We start from the raw sequence: 23,213 nt of genomic DNA, 5'->3' as shown, positions 1-23,213 counted from the left end.
AATACTGTTATTGTTTTGCAGGTAGTTTCCTGGAAGGTGAGTGATGAACGTTGTTCACAGGAGTTGAATTTGGTGTGTGGTAGTTACTTTGGTCAGCAGCCACTTCAGTAGCTCTAGACTCTGAAAGCAATGGTGAGCTTGCTAACTCCAACAGCTCTGACAGCTTTCCGTCTTTCTCGAGTGCTTTTCGGTATTCATGACTCAAGAGAAAAGTTTCAATTATTTGTGTTTTGATTTTCCATTCGACATGTTCAACATCACCAAAGTCTTATTTGGTTGCTAGTTGCCTCAATTGTCTGCAATATTGGTCAATTATCTCATTTGCTTCTTGCTCAGTGCATCAGAAGACAATGGTTTCATATATTGTATTTTTAGGGCGTGAAAGAGGTTGCATTTTTTGCTGAGTTGTACTCATTTTTCCCAGGCATAAGTGCCTCAAAAATATCTTCCAATTATTCACTGCCACAGTGGAGAAGTAAGGATTTTTCCTTTTGTCATCTGTGATTGCAAAACCTGCCTTCACGCCTCCTAAACGTCACAGCTACTTTTGCCAATGTGGAAATACAGATGATGGCTCTGAATACACATCAAGAGGTGGTAGATTGGACATAGTCATCAGCAATGCAGTGATGAAACTTCTCTGTAATAATCTAAGACTTTTTTGATCAGGATGGTTGGAAGATCAGTATGTGTGAAAACTCTATGCAAGAGTTTCTGTTTGTTAGATCTGACATTGCATGCATTTAACACACCCTCGGAATCTGCAACTTATATTGCTGTTTTCTCTGCAGAAAGTAGTCAAAACCCTCCAAAAAGATTTATAACTAGAAGCAATGCTTCTTATTTTTCATCATCCTCATCATCATTAGGACAGAAACAGCCGGAGACGTCCAGAATTTATAACTGCACGAGCAAACAGTGCCTTTCTTTATAGTTTTCTTGTTGCAGAGTCCCTCCGCTGGTACAAATGTGTATGTAGCTCCAAGTAATCAAAATATACATTGCAATTTTCAATACACTACACAGAGCAGGCTCAAAGGGTCAAATAGCCTACTCCAGCTGCTATTTCTTATGTTTTTAGAGTCATAGAGGTCTACAGCACAGGAAAAGGCCCTTTGGCCCATCAGGTCTGCGCCAGTCAAACAAGTACCAAACTATTTTAATCCCATTTTCCACCACTAGGCCCATAGCCTTGTATGCCATGGCATCGCAAGTCCACATCCAAATACTTCTTAAATGTTCTGCCTCTACCACCCTTTCAGGCAGTGAGTTCCAGATTCCCACCACCCTCTGGGTGAAAAATTTCTTCCTCACATCCCCGCTAAACCTCCTGCCCCTTACCTTAAATCTATGCCTCCTAGTTATTGATCCCTCCACCAAGGGGAAATGTTCATTCCTGCCTACCCTATTTATGTCCCTCATAATTTTATATACCTCAATCATGTCCCCCTCAATCTCCTCTGCTCCAGGGAAAATAACCCCAGTCTATCCAATCTCTCCTCATAACTAAAACTCTCCAGCCCAGGCAACATCCTGGTTAATCTCCTCTACACGCTCTCTAGTGCAATCACATCCTTCCTATAATGCAGATTCCAAAACTGCACACAATACTCTAGCTGTGGCCCAACCAGCGTTTTATACAGTTCCAGCATAACTTCCCTGCTCTTATGTTCTATGCCTCGGCTAATAAAGGCAAGTTTCCCATATGCCTTCTTAACCACCTTATCTACCTGTCCTGCTACTTTAAGGGACCAGTGGACATGCACACCAAGGTCCCTCTGATCCTTGCTACTTCCCAGGGTCTTACTATTCATTGTGTATTCCCGTGCCTTGTTTGTCCTGCCCAAGTGCATCACCTCACACTTATCCGGATTCTTATATTCTTTGACTGGGGAACTGATCACTGAGACACTGTGGAGTTAAAATTTTTGGATCAACAGCCAGGCAAGTAAAAAGCCCTCTCCCTAAGAGTCAGTAGGCCATTGATCTGTTCTGGGAGGATAAATCTGTGGAATGATGTGTGTAACTGGCAAATTAATTTCAATATAATTAAGTGTGAGGTAGCGCATTTTGGTAAGAAGAAAAAGGCGGCCACACGCTACTTGAATAATGAGAGTATAAATGGGGTAGCACATTAGAGGGATCTAGGGGAACATATACACAAATCACCAAAAGCAGTAGCACAGGTTTGTAAAGCAAGCACTGGGGTTCATTTCAACAGGGATAGAATTGTAAAGTAAGGAACTTATGTAAAACTTATATAGCATCTTGGTTAGACCACAACATGTAGCCAATGAGAGTGCGAATAAGTTTTTTAAAAAAATTTTGAGTCATGTGATAATTATTGGACAATGATATTGCTTGAAGGAACATGCATTTCTTTCTTATACTTTGTTAATGTAAATTGTAAATTTAAAGAGTGTTAATTAAAGTGCCCTTACACCTTAAATTCAGTATAGAATCTTATCAATCAAAATTTGTTAATATCTAAATATTTTTTAAAAAGATGTCATTATCATCAGTCTAAACGTTGTTTTTGTTCACTGAAGATTTAATATACTTGCTTATTAATGTTCCCTTGAAGAAGTGGCAAGGTTATGCTACGATGCAACATTTGAAATAAAGTCTAAAGCGGATGCATCAACATGACATGCTGGAGTCCACTTCTTTGTATCTCAAAGTGTTAGGACATCCCTAGAACAGAGAAGCTTAAGAGGAGGTTTGATAGAGCCATTCAAATTCATGAATGGTTTTGATAGAGTAAATAAGGAGAAACTGTTTCCAATGGCAGAAGGGTCAATAACCAAGGACACAGATTCAAGGCGATTGCCAGAAGAACCAGAGGCAACACGAGGAATTTTTTTTTTACAAAGCGAGTTGTTACGCTCTGGAATGCATTGCCTGAAAAGGGTGCTAGTAGCAGAATCAACTGAAACATTCAGAAGAGTATTAGATAAATATTTGAAGGGATATTAAAAAAAAACACAGGGAAGGAGCATGGCAATGAGATTAGTCAGATAATGCAACCAAAGAACAGGCAAAGTCACAATGGGCTGAATGATTCGATGTCATAAGAGGCAAGTTTGATGCTGGATTTCAAATATGCCACCAGAGGGAGCTGTTGTGCAGAGTGTGGTGGAAAAGGTTAAGTAGGTTAACCTTGGGTCTGGCTGAGGGTGTTGAGTAATGAGCAAAGGCCAGTGTGTGTAAGGATTCATTATCTATCAGCAACAGTAACAGATGTGAAACAGAGAGCAAATAGGGGAAAAAGGACACAGTTTACACAGTTTAAGTATGCTGAGAAGTATTCATTAATTCTGACAGTAAAATGACGAATTGGATTAATCTAAATGGCTAAAAATTAGATCAACATAGATTAGAGTTGTGATAGCTGGTTGAACTTATTCCTTGAGGCTCAATCACATAACATTAAGTCATGTGACATTGTCCAGATTCTCTCATGAAGATTGAACACTTGGGTGGCTGGTGCCTATGAAATCATTCCCAAGTGAGAGTTAGTGCCAGGGAACATAATTCAGTGAGAGTCAATGCCAGAGAACTGTACCCCAATGAGTCAGTGCCAGGGAACTGTACCCCTGTGAAAATCCGTGCAAGGGAGCTGTACTCGCTGCAGCTAGTTAATCATGTAGCCAACTTAAACTGATTTTCAGAAGGTTGAATCATTTGTTATTCAGAAAGTATAAAAACGGTTTCCTCAGTGCTGCTTGGCCTGCTTTGAGTGCACAATGTGTCAAGCTGGGAGTTTGGTGAGTGGGAAAGTTCGCTGAAGGAGATGCTTCCTTTCTTTTTCTACCCTTTTCAGCCTCCAATATTTGGCTCTTACTTTGCAACAGGGGAAGGAGCTGATTAGTGAGTAACTGGTAAGTTGTGCTACTCATTCTGATTGTAATAAATAGTTTTTAAAGTTATGGTATGGCAGGTCGGCTCGGTCAAGTGGAATGTGCATCCTGCGGTATGTTGGAAGTCATGGATACACCATGTGTCCTAGACAAACACATCTGCAGGAAGTGTCATCAGATGTGGAAGCTTGAGTTCCGGATTATGGGACTTGGGCGGCAGCTGGAGTCACTGTGGAGAATCAGCGAGACAGAGAACTATGTGGAGAGCACATTTAGGGAGGTGGTCAACCACAGGTTAGGAACACGCAGGCAGAGGGGGAACGGGTGACTGCCAGGCAGTCTATAAGATCCAGACAGGTAGTGCAGGAGTCCCCTCAGCCTGTCTTGGTGGTTAATCGGTTTTCCATTTTGGATATTGATGAGGGCGATTGTTCCTCAGGGGAGTGCAGCCAAAGCCAAGTCTGTGGCACCACAGGTGGCTCAGCTACACAGGAGAGGAGGAAGAAGAGTGGAAGAGCAATGGTGATAGGAGATTTGATGATCAGGGGATCAGACAGGTGTTTCTGCAGCTTAAATGTGACTCCAGGATGGTGTGTTGCCTCCCGGGGTCAAGGATGTCACAGAGAAACTGCAGGACATCATTCTGGGTAGGGCGAACAGCCAGAGGTCATGGTCCACATTGACAGAGAATTGGTGTAGGAGGGAGGGCATTAGACTTCTGAGGGATTGGGACCCATTCTGGGGCAGGTGGGACCTGTACAAGATGGACAGGTTATACCTTAACAGGATCGGGACTAATATCCTCGCAGGGAGATTTGCTAGTGCTGTTGGAGAGGGTTTAGACAAACTTGTCAGGGGGATGGGAACCTGGGGGATAGCTCAAACTGGAAGGAGATAAAGCTGGTAATAGGAAGTAGAAAAGTAGCAAGCAAAATTAAAAGGCAAGCGAAACAAAGGTGAACATCAACTATGCTTAGAATGTAGAATAATGTGAAAAAGACAAAGCTAAGGGCTCTACCGCAATGCACGCAGCATCCGCAACAAGATTTAAAGGCACAAATCGAGGTAAATGGGTATGATCTAATTGCCATTACGGAAACATGACTACAGGGTGACCAAGACTGGGAACTGAATATTCAAGGACATTCGAAATTTCAAAAGACAGGAAAAATGGAAAATGAGGTGGAGTTGCACTGATAATAAGGGATGGGATCAGTACATTAGTAAGGGAGGATCTCGGATTGGAAGAACAAAATGTGGAATCTGTTTGGGTGGAACTAAGAAACAGCAAGGGGCAGCAAACATTGGTGGGAGTTGTTTCTTGGCCACCAACAATAGTGGTAGTGTGGGGCATGGCATTAATCAGGAGATTAGAGAAGCATGTAGCATGGGTAATACAGTAATCATGGGTGACTTAAATCTGCATATAGACTGGGTAAACCTAATGAGCACTCATGCTGTGGAGGACGAGTCTCTGGAGTATATTAGGGATGCTTTCTTAGAGCAGTATGTTGGAGGACCAACTAGAGAACAGGCCATTTTATATCCTGTATTATGTAATCAGAAAGGGCTAATTAATAACCTCGTAAAATAATATTTAGGGGTGAATGACCATAGATCATACTATGATAGAATTTTACATTCTGTATGAAACTGAGGTAGTTCAATCTGAAGCCGCGGTGTTAAATTTGAACAAAGAAAATTATGAAGGTATGAGGCGCATGTTGGCTGAGGTGGATTGGTAAAATACATTAACAGGTATGACGATACACAGGCAATGGATAGTCTTTAAATAATTATTCCATAGTTGACAGCAATTATACATTCCTTCAAGGCACAAAAACCCAAAGAGGTCAGTCAACCGTGGCTAACGAAGTTAAGGATTGTATAAGATTAAAAGAAAAGGCCGATAAAGTTGCCAGAAATAGTAGCAAACCTGAGGATTGGCAGCATTTTAGAATACAGCAAAGGAGAACTAAGAAACTGATAAAGGAAGAGCATAGCATATGAATGGTAAACTAGTAGAAACATAAAAACAGACTGTAAACACTCCTATAGGTTTGTAAAAAGGAAGGGTTTGGCTATGACAAATGTGGGTCCATTACAGGCAGAGTCAGCGGAATTTATAATGGGGAATAGAGAAATGGCAGAGAAGTTAAATGATGACTTTGTGTTTGTCTTCACTGTGGAACATACAAGAAATCTCCCAGAATTAGAGGTCCAAGGGACTAGTGAGAATGAGGACTTGGAGGAAATTTGTATTGGTAAGAAGGTTGCATTGGAGAAACTAATGGGACTGAAGACTGATAAGTCCCTGGGACCTGATTTTCTACATCCCAGAGTGTTGAAAAAGGTTGCTATGGAGATAGTGAGATATTGGTGATCATCTTCCAAAGTGCTATAGATTCTGGAATGGTTCCTACAGATTGGAAGGTAGCAAATGCCACTCCGCTATTTAAAGAGAGGGAGAGAGCAAACAGGGAACTACAGACTTGTTAGCCTTACACAGTAGAAGGGAACATGTTGGAATCTGTTATAAAGCATGTGATAAATGGACACCTAGATAATAATGATCTGATTGCGCATAGCCAACATGGATTTATGAATGGGAAATCATGTTTGGTGAACCTGTTGGGGTATTTTGAGGATATTACTAACAGAATAGATAAAGGGGAATCGGTAGACATATACTTGGATTTTCAGAAGGCTTTTGATAAAGTCCCCCATAGGAGGTTGGTTAGCAACATTAAAGCACATGGGATAGGAGGTAATATACTAGCATGGATTAAGGATTGGTTAACAGGCAGAAAACAGAATAGGAATAAACATGTCACGTTGACAGGCTGTGACTAGTGGGGTACCGCAAGGATCAGTACTTGGGCCCCAGTGTTCACAATACAGATCAATGATCTGGATATAAGGGCCAAATGTAATATTTCCAAGTTCACAGATGACACAAATGTGTTGTGAGGAAGATGTAAAGTGGCTCCTAGGGGATTTGGACAGACTTAGTGAGTGGGCAAGAACATGGCTGATGGAATATATTGTGGAAAAATGTGAGGTTATCCACTTTGGTAAGAGGAACAGATGTGCAGAGTATTTCCTAAATGGTAAGAGATTAGAAAGTGTATATGTACAAAGGGACCTGGGTGTCCTTGTCCATAAGTCACTGAAGGCTAACATGCAGGATGCAGCAGGCAATTAGGAAGGCTAATGGAATGTTGGGCTTAGTCACAAGTGGATTTGAGTACAGGAGTAGCGAAGTCTTGCTTCATTTGTATAGAAGCTTGGTTAGACTGTACCTGGAGTAGTGTGTGCAGTTTTGGTCCCCTTACCTTAGGAAGCATATTATTGCCATAGAAGGAGTGCAACAAAGGTTCACCAGACTTGTTCCCGGGATGGCGGGACTGTCCTACGAAGAAAGATTGTGGACACTGGGCCTGTTGGGTTTCAAAGATTGAGAGGCGATCTCATTGAAACCTACAAAATACTTAAAGGGATAGACAGGGTAGATGCAGGTACGATGTTTCCCCTGGTTGGGGAGTCTAGAACCAGGGGACACAATTTCAAAATAAGGGGGAAACTTAGGACCGATTGAGGAGACTATTTTTTTTACCTCAGAGGGTTGTGAATCTTTGGAATTCTCTACCCCAGGGGGCTGTGGAAACTCAGTCATTGAGTATGTTTAAAGCAGAAATTGAAAGATTTCTAAATACCAATGACATAAAGGGATATGGGGATAGTGCAGGGAAAAGGCTTTGAAGTGAATGATCAGCCATGATCTTATTGAATGGTGGAGCAGGCTTGATGGGCTGAATGGCCTCCTGCTACTACATTCCTATGTATCCCAGTGAGAGTCATTTCCAGAGGAGCTGTACACTAATGAGTCAGTGCCAGGGAACTGTATCCCAGTGAGAGTCAGTGCCAGGGATCTGTACCCCAGTGAGAGTCAGTGCCAGGGATCTGTACCCCAGTGAGAGCCAGTGCCAGGGATCTGTACCCCAATGAGAGTCAGTGCCAGGGAACTGTACCCCAATGAGAGTCAGTGCCAGGGAACTGTACCCCAATGAGAGTCAGTGCCAGGGGACCGAGAGTCAGTGTCAAGGAACTGTACCCCAATGAGAGTCAGTGCCAGGGGACCGAGAGTCAGTGTCAAGGAACTGTACCCCAATGAGAGTCAGTGCCAGGGAACTGTACCCCAGTGAGAGTCAGTGCCAGGGGACCGAGAGTCAGTGCCAGGGAACTGTACCCCAATGAGAGTCAGTGCCCGGGGACCGAGAGTCAGTGTCAAGGAATTGTACCCCAATGAGAGTCAATGCCAGGGAACTGTACCCCAATGAGAGTCAGTGCCAGGGGACCGAGAGTCAGTGCCAGGGAACTGTACCCCAGTGAGAGTCAGTGCCAGGGGACCGAGAGTCAGTGCCAGGGAACTGTATCCCAGTGAGAGTCAGTGCCAGGGATCTGTACCCCAGTGAAAGTCAGTGCCAGGGGACCGAGAGACAGTGTCAAGGAATTGTACCCCAATGAGAGTCAGTGCCAGGGGACCGAGAGTCAGTGTCAAGGAACTGTACCCCAATGAGAGTCAGTGCCAGGGAACTGTACCCCAGTGAGAGTCAGTGCCAGGGGACCGAGAGTCAGTGCCAGGGAACTGTACCCCAATGAGAGTCAGTGCCCGGGGACCGAGAGTCAGTGTCAAGGAATTGTACCCCAATGAGAGTCAATGCCAGGGAACTGTACCCCAATGAGAGTCAGTGCCAGGGGACCGAGAGTCAGTGTCAAGGAACTGTACCCCAATGAGAGTCAGTGCCAGGGAACTGTACCCCAGTGAGAGTCAGTGCCAGGGGACCGAGAGTCAGCGTCAAGGAATTGTACCCCAATGAGAGTCAGTGCCCGGGGACCGAGAGTCAGTGTCAAGGAATTGTACCCCAATGAGAGTCAATGCCAGGGAACTGTACCCCAATGAGAGTCAGTGCCAGGGGACCGAGAGTCAGTGCCAGGGAACTGTACCCCAATGAGAGTCATTGCCAGGGAACTGTACCCCAATGAGAGTCAGTGCCAGGGGACCGAGAGTCAGTGCCAGGGAACTGTACCCCAATGAGAGTCAGTGCCAGGGAACTGTACCCCAATGAGAGTCATTGCCAGGGAACTGTAACCCAATGAGAGTCAGTGCCAGGTGAATTTCAGCACATCGAATCTCTGACCTCAGGAGATGAAGGGAAAAAGCAAAGAAAAATGCTATTAAGGAGAATGATGATTATACAGGGAAAGTCCTATCCCCCTCTAAGAACTGGACTATTTCCTGATTTGCTGTTCCTTTACAAAATATGTTGCTGCCTTTTTGTGTTTGATCCAAAGCATTTGTTTTGTGTTAGGAGTTGAAACAACCATCGTCGATAATCCTAATCTTTGTTATTAATACTGATTAATCTGATTAGCTGTTTCACTATTCAAATTGATGAATAATTCCCTTATTGTGATATCCTCCACGTAGATTGACTAGGTCTGTTTAAATAGCAGGTGGAAGGCCAGCCTCAGGAATTGGCGCTTGTCTCCAAGCTGTGGAGAACACTGTGGCCATGCTGCACACCAGCCACAGGGCACATCACTACTTTATCAGTGTCCAGGGGTTAGGGTTAGAGTTAGGGTCAAAGCCGCCTTGGTGACACTCAGGGACAGAATGTCAATATGCAAGACGTTGGGTCAGATTGATCCATGCCAGCTCATTGATGAACTAGTGCCTGTGTTCTGTAATTTGTGTGCAGCATAGCCTCTGCATTCTGACTTCCTATAGGAAAAGTTCGAAGCAATCTGAGATAGGAAAGTGTGCAAATGCCAAGCCATTGCTGGCAGGAAAGTGGAGCTGAGGCCATGATTGGATCAGCCATGATCTTATTGAATGGTGGAGTAGGCTCAAGGGCCCAAATGGCCTGCTCCTGCTCCTAATCCTTGTGTTCTTATGAATATGGTCTTGAATTCCAATTTACCAGCAGCAGCAGCAGCAGCAATCAGGAGACAAATCATCTATTTTGGGAGGTATACTTCCAAATCAGGAAGATTATCAGCCCTACTTCCAGCTCAGGCCTAGCCTGAGGTGTGATTTTTAAAGACCCTATTTATAAAGCTGTCAAACATAATAGGAAAGCAGGCACAATTCTACAGAGGCTGAGGCTAACATGCCTTTGTGGGCCCCTGAAGAATATTCTGGGCTGGAAAATCAAATCCTTCCATGGACAGGATTTTCATATTAGAGGGAAGTCGGGAAATTTCCTGGCTCCGCACGCCCAATTTGGGAAAAGGTGCCCCAGAAAGCATTATTTTTTGTTCTGGGGGGGTGGGGGGGGATGGGGGGGGAGGCGCGGGGTGGGTGGGGAGCATGGGCATTGCAAGGAGTTGGACCTGCTGCCCATGGATGCAACATGGGGGCAGCCACAGCTGCTGCTGTGTGTCAAGGCGTTCTGGTTGAAAGGCTCACCTTAGTTGGACTTTATCCCAGTTGTTTTATTAAATATTAGGCTCTCACCCTCCCCTCAACCCATTCCCCATGACCTATCCATAATAACATGCCAACCCATGCACCTACCCACCCCCAATGGCCCCTCATACCCTCCATGCCCTTTCACCCAGTATAGACTCCGTACAGAACCAGTGAACACGATACTAACAATGGCATGTGCGGAAAAGCTTAAAAAATAGCTATTCATAACTTGCTTTAAAAATATTGTTACTACAACCCTATAAAAGTATCAAACAACCAGATATTTAAAGTACCAATGGCAGAAACTACAAGCACTTGACACCTCTTTATCTTTTGTAAATAAGCATTGAGAAAAAAAGCTGTCGATTAAGTAATGTTTTCCCTTGTGTGCCCCTGTTTCAACAGACCAACAGATGTTGGACTGTCAGCCAAGAATGCATAATGAGGCTTGGTTGAGAGCTGGGAATGGGGACACGAATACTGGAATCGAGTCCTGTCCACCATATTTAAAGGTCTGCAGAATCTCCCTGACTCCGAGAATCCAGCCCCATATGTGAGATGCAGGGGTCCATGTTTGGAGCAGATGGAGTCTGGAAATGTGGACAGAGAATTGGCCAAGACTGCATGTTCGCAGCATCCAACTCAATTCTCAGGCCTTTTACAACATTCCTATGGACCTACACAGATTTTAGGGACCCAATTCCCTTTCGCTGGCAGGGATACTTTCATTTTTTATGAATCCATACTTTGAGCTACTAGGTGGTGATGGTCTCTTTAGACATTGAGCAGATTTATGTTTCATTTTTCTGTCTCCTTCAGCCCACAAACCTCCAAGATATCTACATTCAATTAATTCTGGCCTTTTGAGAAGATTTGATCCAATGTTGGCTGTGCCTTCAGCTCTGGAATTCCCTCCCTTTACTTCTCTTTCCTCCTTTACCTCACTCCTTAAACCTTTGAGACCTAACTTTATCTCCTTATGTGGCTCAGTGTCATATTTTGTTTCACAATTCTTCTGTGAGCACATTGGGATGTTTTATGATGGTAAAGGTGCTCTTTATTCTTTCAGGGGATGTGGGCATCACTGGTAAGGCCAACATTTGGTGTCCATTCCTAATTGCCCTTGAACAGAGTGGCTTACTAGGCCTTTTCAGTGGGCAGTTAAGAGTCAACCACATTGCTATGGGTCTCGAGTCATATGTAGGCCAGACCAGGTAGGGATGGCAGATTTCCTTCCCTAAAGAGCAAACCAGATGGGTTTTTACAACAAAAAAAATCCCCACAGAATTAGTCTGGGAACTTTGGAATACTAGTCCAGTGACATTGCCACTATGCTACTGTCTCCTCTATAATTTGTTGTCTACTAGAATCTGAATCGAAAGTCACTACAATTTCTCTTTGATTAAGTTACATTAAATATGAAAAACCTCTCAATCCATCTGTTGACCTAGATTCAGACGTGTATCTAATGTTACCAACTCTGGTTGGATGTATTCCTGGAGGTGTCATCACAATCTCCCACGTCCTACCATTGGCCACCCGGTATGTCTATCCTTGCAGTGCACAGCTTTTCCATGCCAGTTCGAAAGTTAACAAGCTTTTTATTACCCAATGGGAGAAATCTTGACAGTCAGGCAAACTACTTTTTTGCTTCATATTTCCAATATTTGTGTAACGAATAACTGGAAGCATTCAAACTGAGATTCTGTCCACGGCTCAGGCGATAGTGACCCTGCCCCCAAGTCAGGATACTCCTAGTTCGAGTCCCACTCCAGGACTAATTTGTCACTGAAGACCCCAGCCGCCAGTGCGTACAAGCCAGTCTGTATTGGTGCTGGTAGCCTGGATAAGGGACAGGCTTAGTGGCAAGAATGGCATTTGACTATAAAACCACCTGCCAAATCCAGAAAAAAACATGATGGTTGATAGTTCCTATTCCTGTTCCAGACACGGACAAGGGGAAATCAACCAGCAAAGTGGCAACCCTGTGTTATGTGGAATAGAAAAGTTGAAAGAGAACTGGAAACATTCAAAGAAAACTTTATTTTAAATGCCCCTGTCATTTTATTCCCTGATTCCCAACATCCTGGAAATTAAATTTTAATCCCTGGAAACTTTTACAGAGTTGTCAATCTCAAAAAGTAGAAGGAAGCCCGAAGATTTTACATCCTAATTCTCCTCAATAAAGCCTTTTCCAAGAAAAACAAAATGCGAGTTTCCCTTGACTGCACAGTAGCAACATTGTGAAGGGGATTTGTTAGTGCTAAACTGAATACGAAGGAAACCCTAATTTCCCCATTTGTTGGTGGATTTTTCTCTTGCCTTACAAATATCTGTTGAGCGTATTTTACCTGAAGCAGCAGCTGCCAGAAAAACCTAGATGCAATAATTACATTTAATTTCCTAGCAAGTCACTTCCTGAGAGAGACACACACAGCAAATCTACTAAAAATCAACAGGAGTTAGTTTTAACTCATTCATGCTCAGGAGTGGAAATGGCAGCATCTATGAAGGTTGTAGCATGCTGACCAAGGACAAATGGACCAATCTATTGGGAGAACAAGATCTACCAATAAAAATTCTCAGAAAGATGAAAACTATTTATTTGGGGTAACAACTAGATGTTAACAGATTTGTAAGCAATGTAATAATGGGCAGACAGTTTCATGATATCTTGTCTGAAGAAAAAACAGTTGTGATGAGATTAACATCTTCTAAGTTAATTAGAAAAGGATATTTGTGGTTAAAAGTTCAATTTTATTAAACTGCAGTAAAAAAAAGTCACACAACAAACCTGGATTACATACACAGCACAAATATTGTTTCCATGATTATATATTTGCAATACAATGTGGGTTTATTGTACTTTTTTAAGCTGAAGCAAGTTCAACAAAATATATGAATGTTCAATGTCCCTGGCATCACAACTGGAGCTGTGAAGCAATGTTCCAAATATTAGGCATAGCTCAAACTTGCTCCATATTATAGCAGGGGTGTCCAAACATTTATGTGAGCCTCATCATGTGTATCATGGAGACTTGAGGCCACAGATAAAATTGAACAATAACTAACCATTTGCATTTATATAGTGCCTTTGATGTAAAAAGTTGATTCAAAGAGATGTAGCAAAAAAAAAAGACAATGTAAAAGATAATTAAGACGGATGACTACAAGTTTGGACAAGAGGAGAGAGAGCTGGAGAAGCAGAATGTATTCATGGGGGGACTGCAGAGAGCGGAGACCACACAGCTGAAGGCACAGCCACCAATGATGGGGCAAAGGGAAAGGGGAAGGATATTTCAGAGGTCTCGCTCTGAGAAACAGAGGGTGGCATTTTTCTGGAACCAGGGCGATGGGCTGGGAGGAGGGTGGTCCATCAAAATGGCAGGGGAATGCGTTGGGATGCAAGCCTGACATGTTCCCCCTGCTGTTGATGTTTCCTGGAAGCGGTTGGCTACCGAGTGGAAACTGCTTATTGACGATGGATCGGCAACTGAGCCTGTTAAGGAGCCAATTAATAGATATTTTCCAGAGGTTTACAGATTTTTCCAGCGATGCACGTGAAGAACAGAGCTTCAGGAAGCAGCAGATTAGTATGAGCTACAACTGGCAGCCATTGCTAGTGTTGCCTTACAGGGAAGGTGAGTGTGAATAAAGCATGGGGGGGGTGACAAGCTGGAGGCTGGGAAAACTTGGCAGACACATCAGAGTTATAAAGATTGATGGGTCTCTCTAAAGTTCATCTTACGTATGCAGAGTAAAGGGAGTGAGAGGCCTTAAGTGGTGAGCGCTGCAAGTTACAATGGGTCTCATGTCTTCCAACAGCTGCCATTTTGCTGCATGCACCTATATCTGTCCTTCCTTTCAGCCTCCTCAGCAGATGCTTCCCCTTCAAATATGGCACCTGCCTTTGAGTTGCCAAGATGTCCCCCCCACCACCCCAATCGGTCCCCGTTATTGGCTGGCTCTTAACTAGGCAGCCCTGATAAAATTCCAGTTCATCTTCCACTGCTAGTCTGTGCAGACATATCACCTGCTTTGCATCCTAACACTGGGACATCCACACTGCCAACAAAATTCTGCTCTCCAGAGTTTGTGATGGGGGTCGTGAGAGAAGGTTCCAGAGATAAGGAAAGATGAGGCCATGAAAGGGATTCAACAAACACAAGAATGAACATTTTAAATTTGAGGTGTCGAGGGCCAGGAGTTAATTAGAGCAGCAAGGATATCTGCTGATGTGACAAGTAGCTGAGGCTATCAGACGTTGGTGTTCTGACTCATAATTGATCCAGCACTAAAATCAACCCTTTCCCAACCTCCAGAATGACAGATAAACCTATAAATAAGGAACATAAACACAAATAGGACTGAATCGTCTTGTCTTTACATGTCGGTTTTCCAAGGGTAAAGGGCTACATGTGTAGCCTATGGGCTTCAGTTTGGACACCCCTACATCATAGTATAAATGGCAAATAGACACAAAAGCTGATCTTGGGATAATTTCATTACCACGTAGCATGCATTTCTATGTCTGGAGAGGAAGGAATTAACTTAGACAAATTTGGCAAGTGCTTGAGATAGCTATAAGCATTTTAACTATAAATAGAAAGTGATGAGCAATTTAAAACCAAAGCTTTGGTAGTAAAAAATAAAAGTCCCAACAAAAATATTCTTTATAACACACAATATACAGCATTCAGTATTGCACTTAACAGGAAATAAATATGTACAAGTAATATGTTACAATTATTTTTCCTTAATTTATGCACAACCTTTTGCAAAAGGCCTAGACCCATTAATGATTGGATAATGTAAAATAGAGGGTATTACCCCAGGTACCTAGTATCCTATTTATGGAAAAGACCAACTTAAAACAGCTGAATACAGGAACATAATTGGAGCACTCATCAATGCACAACCGTACGTGAACAGACAATTAATGTTTTCCATCACCTATAATACTGTTAAACTCAACTTAAAGATATGCCTATTGTTAAACATGAAGTCTTTGCCAACTGAGTTCCAGAAATCCTTCGGTACTGACATTCTAATTTATCATCACAAATGCCTAAACTGAATTAATACCCTGCATCATTACCTTGTCAACGGATAATAAAAATTAATATTCTGCCATCTTTATTGTAGCCAGAATATTCATTTTAATAAAGCTCAATAGAGTTATAGATACATCAAGGCTTTAATGGGGTTTGTAAGAATGAAGGCTTAAATTAAGGAGCACACAGTTGTTATATATAATTAATGATACCAAATGTACTTGAGTATTTCAGCTACATGTTGTGCACAGAGTATTAGTGTACAAACATGTTCTACAGAGAAATGGGGAAATCTGAACTCAATTCTCTGCACAGTAAGTATCTGAGCACTGCTGGGTGGTGGGGTGGCAGAGGGATGGGTATGGGGTGGAAGTCCCAGGCAAAAATTAACCCCAAAAGTCCAAAAAATGAAAGACCAGTGAGTGAGTCACTTTCGGTACATCTTACGCACCAGCCGAGTAACAGAGCCTAGAAACTTTGTGAATTGTTCCTTTGGAATGAGGAACCTTTTTAAAGTAAAGGATGAAAATGGCTGAAAATTGAGACGGAGAAAGTGAAACACTGCAAATTTTGCTAACACATTATAAATAACTCTGATATTTGAGCTTGTTAGTTCACCAGTCATATTGTTCCCAGAAGCTATTTTTAGTATTACTTTGAGGGCAAATGTTTAACGTGACCAGTTCCGAAGTGAAATTCCATATGTTTAAAATTACAATTTACGAAGACTTAGCAGGGAAATCTCAGTTTTTTTCCCAAGTGTCCTTGAATAATATCTTTAAATCACAGAAAACTAAGAAAAATCGATTCACTAGAATAGTTACTTCTTCAGAAGACTTTGGAAATTAAACACATTTTTAGTTTTTATTTGGGGCTTACAATTAATGAAATCATTGTTGTATAAATCAGTTTTATGTGCATATCATCATCACAAATATTCTACACTGAAAAACGCCAGATATACAGTGTAGAACTTACTCTGCCAGTAATGGATGCAAGAACCATTTTCAGCATATGGTTTTTATAATGGGCTGCCACAGAAAACTCCCACACACTGATTATAACCTGTATTAGCCCTGGGAATTATAGGCATTACATATCTGTGTAAAGCTGAGGCCTCAAGTCTCTGCAGCAACATTAATTTAACAGTAAAGGGTCAACTATTAGCAGTATAACTGAAAGTGGTTGAGACTCTCCAGAGACAGGAAGGTTTTGCATTTTTTGAATATTTCCTTCTATATTTGAAGAGTAATGTAAAATGCACTTGTGCCACTAATTAAATATTACAACTAGCTACTCTGTTAAACATTTTATGAATAGTGGTTTCCTACGTTTCCTTCAAAGGAGCATTTTGAGACACGAATACAAAAAACTAGAAGAAGCATCGCATTATAACTTAGGCATCCCATCTGGAGGCAACCTGGATAAATTACTTGCTTGCATTAAGAACAGAATGCTGCAGTCAAAAAAAGACACTCAGTGAGATCAGCCTTTAAGTGTTTTGCCCCAAGTACACGTTATGACTTATGATATTTCTTTGCAATCAAGAACAATAGAGTAAATTCTATGCTTTCATTCCGAGGGTAATGCACACTTGGAGGCACATAGGGCAGATAAGCCTACAACACCATACATCAATTCCCTGACTGCATTTCTGACAAATGTGGGATTCCCGCTGGGAAGAGAGTTTTCTTAATTTATTCTAATGTTCAAACAGACATTAATTTGCTGTTAATCTAGGCATCTACAAGTTAAAAGCCTAAACGACTAAATGCTTCATTCTCTTGTGTTTTTGCCTACTGATCTAAATATTAAAAAACCTGTAACATCAGATGTGAAATGAAAGCGGTTTACAGTAATAAAAAGGGATAAACACTCTTGTCAATAACACACCTGGGGTTGAAAGCTTTTCCTGATCTTCGCTGTAAGTTTGTGAAGTATCAGTCCACTTGGACATTCAGAAAAAGTTTTGGTCCCAGGTGGAAGTAAATAGTCCACATACCAACTTCTGTGATGTAACTTAAACACATATCTCTTGTAGCTTAGAAAAAAATATAGACACTGAAGCACAACAAATTCATATTAGATTGAAAAGCAGAACTGTTGAGAAGCTCTTGCTTTAAGGGTCAGCTGGTACATATTTGACTAACATAAAGAAACAGCCAGGAAACCTTTTGTGCATTTCTGTATGTACAAGCAGATTTACAACAATATTAAAATATCCCTCTGGTTCAACTTGCACCAGGTTCTACTGCAGTCAGTTCACCGACATGGAGTTCTGTATAAATCGCTTCACAGTCTATTATAGATTGGTTACGATCCAACGAATGGTGCCATATATTAATTAAAGCATCCTGCAGGAATCACAGCACCTCTGCTTGTAGGTGTTCAGATGACACAGCCGCAGACGTTTCACAAGTGCACAGTAGCGCGTTGTATCCGCACATTCTCCTTCAGAAGCTGAAAGCAACGCATCCAAATCTAAATAACTGACACATTATCGGGGTGAAGAATGGAAACATGATTCACTTTTTCATTTGCCGTAGTTTTAGCACCTAAGAAAATTGTAATGAGATCCCAACAGATTGGCACACAATCCTACCCGAAGCTAAAATAGGCTGAAAGCAACATTAATTTTTAAAAATTGAGTTTCTTCCTGCACCATGTTTGAAGCTAAACATTCGCTCTGCTGTGAGAAACGCAATTTTTTTTATTTTTGATATTAAGCAAGGTAAAATTGTACTTACTGTCACAAGAGGTTAGATTGCAACGCTGCCATGTGATTGGCCGCTTCTTCCATCCACAATACTGATCAGCCGCAACCTTGTTATTTTTCTTATGGATACAAGCTACCCGCCGAGACTGGAAACCAGTTCCACATGTTGCTGCACACTGTCTCCATGGTCCCGTTCTCCACTCCACATTACATCGGTTTGATTTACACCGCCTAACAGAGACAGGCCTGGGGATTGCAAGACGGTATTAGTAACGATCGGGGCAAGAGTGGGCAGGTAGTTTGGATTCTTCAAATAGGTGCGTGTGTCCACTTGGAGGACCTGAAGGCCATGGGAGTTTTCCTCACTATCAATGCCACTAGTGTGCAGTTTACGCAGGATAAATGGGCAGAGTTATGAAATAGCTGTTGTCTCCAGAATGTTATCAATGGTTTGGTCGAGTGGGTGGAAAATTGGCAAATGGAATCAAGTCCAGAGATGTGCGAGGCAATGCATTTGGGGAGGGCAAACAAAGCAAGGGAATACTCAATAAACAGAAGGATATTGAGAGGGGTTGAGGAAGTGAGAGACCTTGGGGTGCATATTCACAGGACCCTGAAGATGGTGGGACAGGTGGATAAGGCGGTAAAGAGGGCATATGGAATGCTTTCCTTTACTGGATGAGGTATAGAATACAAAAACATGGATGTACAGCTGGAATTTTGTGTACAGTTCTGGTCACCACATTACAGGAAGGACATAATTGCCCTGGAGAGATTACAGAGGAGATTTACAAGAATGTTGCCAGGGATTGAAAATTGCAGCTATGAGGAAAGATTGGATAGGCTGGGGTTGATTTCCTTGGAACAGAGGAGGCTGAGGGGTGACTTAATTGAGGTGTACAAAATTATGAGGGGCCTAGATACAGTAGACAGGAAATTCTGGTTTCCCCTAGCAGAGAGGTCAATTACCAGGAGGCATAGACTTAGGGTGATTGGTGGAAGGATTAGAGGGGACATGAGGAAAAACTTCTTTACCCAGAGAATAGTGGGTGCCTGGAATTCATTGCCTAGTTTATTAGTGGAGGCAGAAACCCTCAACTCCTATAAAAGGCACCTGGATCAGCTAATTAAATGCTGTAACCTGCAAGGCTATGGACCAGGTGCTGGAAGTTGGGGTTAGAATGGGCGGCTAGTTTTTTTATTTTTATTTTTCGGTCGGTGTAGACACGATGGGCTGAATGGCCTCTTTCTGTGCCGTAACTTTGCTATTGTTCTATACCATACATGGCACTAATCTCAGCCACAACGTCCTTCAAAGGTCTGATCTTCCTTAGGTAGAATTCCAGTTCCTTTTCTTCAAGGACTTAGCCACTGATTCTCATCTAACAGTAGCTCCCAAACAATGTGAGTTCCACGAGCATGGCCTTCACCAAAATGGTGCACTTCTGCAGAAACTCCTCAGCTCTGCTTACGGTAGTCTTGATGGCATGGATCCACCAGAAACACCTTAATCCAAACCTCAGTAACAGCACTGTGTGGCTGGTTCTGGTCAATCAGCTCCTTTAAAATAACTGTAGCAGCAGTGGCAACCTTATTTTTCCTCATCTCTGCTCTCACATCCAGCCTTGATGCTTCCCTTTTACCAATTGCGCCACCATCAACTCCTCTCTTGCAAAAAAAAAGACAGTCACATGGGGCCAGTTTTTGCGCCGACTGGGTTCACCATCCCCTTGGAGGCTGGGCCAACTCAGGAAGTGAAAAGTGCCGAAAACATTACCCTCAGCATAGGGAACAGTGGCCCCAGAGATGCGTGATCGCTTCTGAGACAATCCTTGGCTCAGTCCACCCTCCACCTGAAATGCCATTGGAGGTTTAGGACTGAGATGAGAAGTAATTTCTTCACTCAGAGTATGGTGAATCTTTGGAATTCTCTGGCCGAGGGCTGTGGAGGCTCAGTCATTGAGTATGTTCAAGACTGAGATCGATAGATTTCTACATATTAAAAACATCAAGGAATACAGGGATAGTGCAGGGAATTGATGTTAAAGTAGAAGCTTAGCCATGATCTCACTGAATGACAGAGGGGGTTCGAAGGGCTGAATGGCCTACTCCTGCTCCTAGTTCTTATGTTCTTAGATTACAGTGCAGGCCCTGCGGCCTCCAGTTGACTGACTTGTGCCGACTCCACACACTATGGCACAGGACACCATCGCAATAGGCAGCAGAATTTTGGATGGCCTCAAGTTTATGGAGGGTAGAATGTGGAGACTACACATGAGTGCATTGGAATAGTCAAGTTTAGAGCTAACAAAGGTGTGAATGAGGATTTCAGCAGCAGGCAGGCTGAGGCAGGGGCAAAGTTATACAATGTTATGGAAGTGTAAATAGACAGGCTTAGTTTTGTTTTACTCATCCATAGGATGTGGGCCTCACTGGCTAGGCCAGCATTTATTGCCCACCCCTAATTGCCCATGACAAGGTGGGGGTGAGCTGCATTCTTGAACTGCTGCAGCCCATGTGGCGTAGGTACACCCGCAGAGCTGTTAGGGAGGGAGTTCCAGGATTTTGACCCAGCTGTGAAGGAACGGCGATACATTTCCAAGTTAGGATGGTGAGTGGCTTGGATGGGAACTTGCAGGTGATGGTGTTCCCATGCCTCTGCTGCCCTTGTCCTTCTAGATGATAGTGGTAATGGGTTTGGAAGGTGCTGCCTAAGGACTTGGCATGAATACAAGGCTGAAAGCTCATCTCAGGGTCAGATATGGCACCAACGTTGTGAACAGTTTGGTTTAGCCTCAAATAGTTGTCGGGGGGAGGGTAGACTTGGTAGTTAGGGAACAGAGTTTGGAGTGAGGACCAAAAACGATGGCTTCAGTCTTCCTAAAATTTAATTGGAGGACATTTCTGCTCATCCAGTACTCAATGTCAGATAAGCAGTCTAATAATTTAGCAATAGTGGAGGAGTTGAGAGGGGCGGTGGTGAGGTAGAGCTGGGTGTGTTAGTGTACATGTGAAAACTATGCTTTCGGATAATGTTGCCAAGGGGCAGCATGTAGATGGGAAATAGGAGGGGCCAAGGATATAGATCCTTGTGGGACACCAGATGTAATAATGCAGGAGCTGAAAGAGAAGCCGTTGCGTGTGATATTATGCATATGATTAGACAGATAAGAACGGAAGCAATCAAAAACAGTCCCACCCAGCTGGACGATAGTGGAGATGTGTTGGAAGAGGATGGTGTGGCCAACCCTGTCAAAGGCTTCAGATAGTTCAAGAAAGATGAGGGGGAATAGTTTACCTTTATCTGTATATTTAAGATAAACATTTGTGGCTTTGATAAGAGCCATTTTGGCACTGTGACAAGGGCTTCACTACCCACCCCAAACCCAACTAAGGAACTGTATGACCTCACTAGCAGAGGGTGAAGATACTATGAATAACACCTGAAATGATCGAACATGTAGATGTCGATAGTACATATCCAAATCTTTGTGCACATCCACAGTACATATCAATTTAACAGTAGATATTAATTACACATATCAATCTATATTTCAATGGTATATATCAATATCCAGTGTATAATTTCAAGGAAGTACTAAAAATAACTTTCTTCAGTTGGAACTATAAATTATATTGCAAAGCTCACTTTAAACTGACTTTTTGCTATTGTTTGAAATACTATTTAAAATATTTCTCTGATATTTAATTAACAGAAATCAAAACCACTCAACGCAATCCATAAATAGTCTTCAATATCTTTGCCACATAATCGGCAATGTTACACTGTGGGAAAATCACAAACTACAGTAGTGTTTTCCCTTAATTGCTTAATACCTCTTCATTTTGTCACAGGTGATTTCTGCAGTTGAAGTTCCATTTGTATACTGACATACAATTTGACGATGCTGTACAGCAACACTGTGACCCACACAACGACCAGAGCACTGTCAAACAAAACAAAGGTGTTAATTGTTGGTGCTTCTGAAAATGATCCTTGCTCCAAGTCTAGAGGAATTTAGTTTTTGCAGTACAATGGGATTTAGTAATACCTATATTAGTAACAATAATCATCTTGATTCACAGTGGGTGTAACCTGTTAAATTAGTAATACAAAGTCCCAAAGCCTACAGTATTGTTGTGCTCTTGCACGTTTACACATTTAGTTGCTTTAGAGACCTGTCATTTAACCAAAATAACTATGGACTTCAGGATGTCTTCTTGCCACTCACTTTATGTTTTCCAGAGACCATTTCTTTTTTCTCTCTTTTCGCGCTCTATTTGTCTCCTTGGTGTGAATTCATTATTCATTCCTTTCCATTCAGCTACAGGCAGGGCTTTAAACTTTTGGGGCACCTTATGGTCAAATTTCTTTGTCAATCTCAACCAATCACTGCAGATTCTCCAGCAGTTAACATCTGAGTCTCAGGAGAATAGCTACTTAAAAAATACCGTGTAAAAATAGTGCTAAAATGGCATTTGTTCAGAGAAATTTTTTATAAGCTGAAATCTGTAGTAATATGCAATATTTAATGTCTCACTTCAATTATCACATGGAGGCAAGACAGCTAGGAGTTAAATGCAGCCAGGTGTTAAAGCAGTCAGTGACCAACACCCAATATTCTCAATTAGAATTGTGCCCATGACCAAAGTTCTGCACTTTGTTATTCAACTTTCAAACTGCTGGGGATTTGCACAAGTTACCTAGCACATGAAGGATCCCTGCACAGCAATGGGATTAAACTGTTGGCATCACTTGACTCCAGGCAAAATACCATGTCCGCTGGCTTTCATTCCAATACAGTAAATGGAGAAAACTCCTCCTTTCACCATGGTTACTGCAGCTATGGAATCATGGGGGACTGGTGTAACCAGGATTTACCCTTTACTGTCACATACAGGCCAAATGCTCAAAGGGTAAGAGTGGGAGCAGCAATTCTCATATCACTGTTCTTAGCAAAAAAAAAAAGACCAGCAGATGACATATAATGTAACACCTTTTCAGCAATGTCCCAAAGGAGATGTACTGTTTTTCTCTCACACCAACATGTTAACATCTGATCACTTAGCCAACAGCTGTTCTTACAGCAAAATAAAATTATGGCCAA

The 23,213-nt window shown here is 42.3% G+C and overlaps 1 protein-coding gene across 2 annotated transcripts in view; it reads right to left on the bottom strand.

Moving 5' to 3' along the window:
* Positions 1-13,071: 13,071 nt before the first annotated feature.
* The window catches only part of adamtsl3 (ADAMTS-like 3), a 601,993-nt gene continuing 591,851 nt past the window's right edge, over positions 13,072-23,213 (bottom strand). The window contains exons 29-31 of one of the 2 annotated variants that reach the window (XM_078530447.1): positions 21,943-22,052; positions 18,137-18,351; positions 13,072-17,849 (exon numbers count right to left, since the gene is read on the bottom strand). In XM_078530447.1, coding sequence (XP_078386573.1) covers positions 17,734-17,849; positions 18,137-18,351; positions 21,943-22,052 — 441 coding nt within the window. In that variant the 3' untranslated portion in view covers positions 13,072-17,733. Of the gene's footprint in view, positions 17,879-18,136; positions 18,352-21,942; positions 22,053-23,213 lie in introns of both variants that reach the window. The other variant, XM_078530448.1, reaches the window with a different exon arrangement.

This window comes from Cetorhinus maximus, chromosome 26, assembly GCF_964194155.1.
Source record: "Cetorhinus maximus chromosome 26, sCetMax3.hap1.1, whole genome shotgun sequence".
NCBI classification, from domain to species: Eukaryota; Metazoa; Chordata; class Chondrichthyes; order Lamniformes; family Cetorhinidae; genus Cetorhinus; species Cetorhinus maximus.
This window is presented reverse-complemented; position numbering and strand designations above follow the sequence as displayed.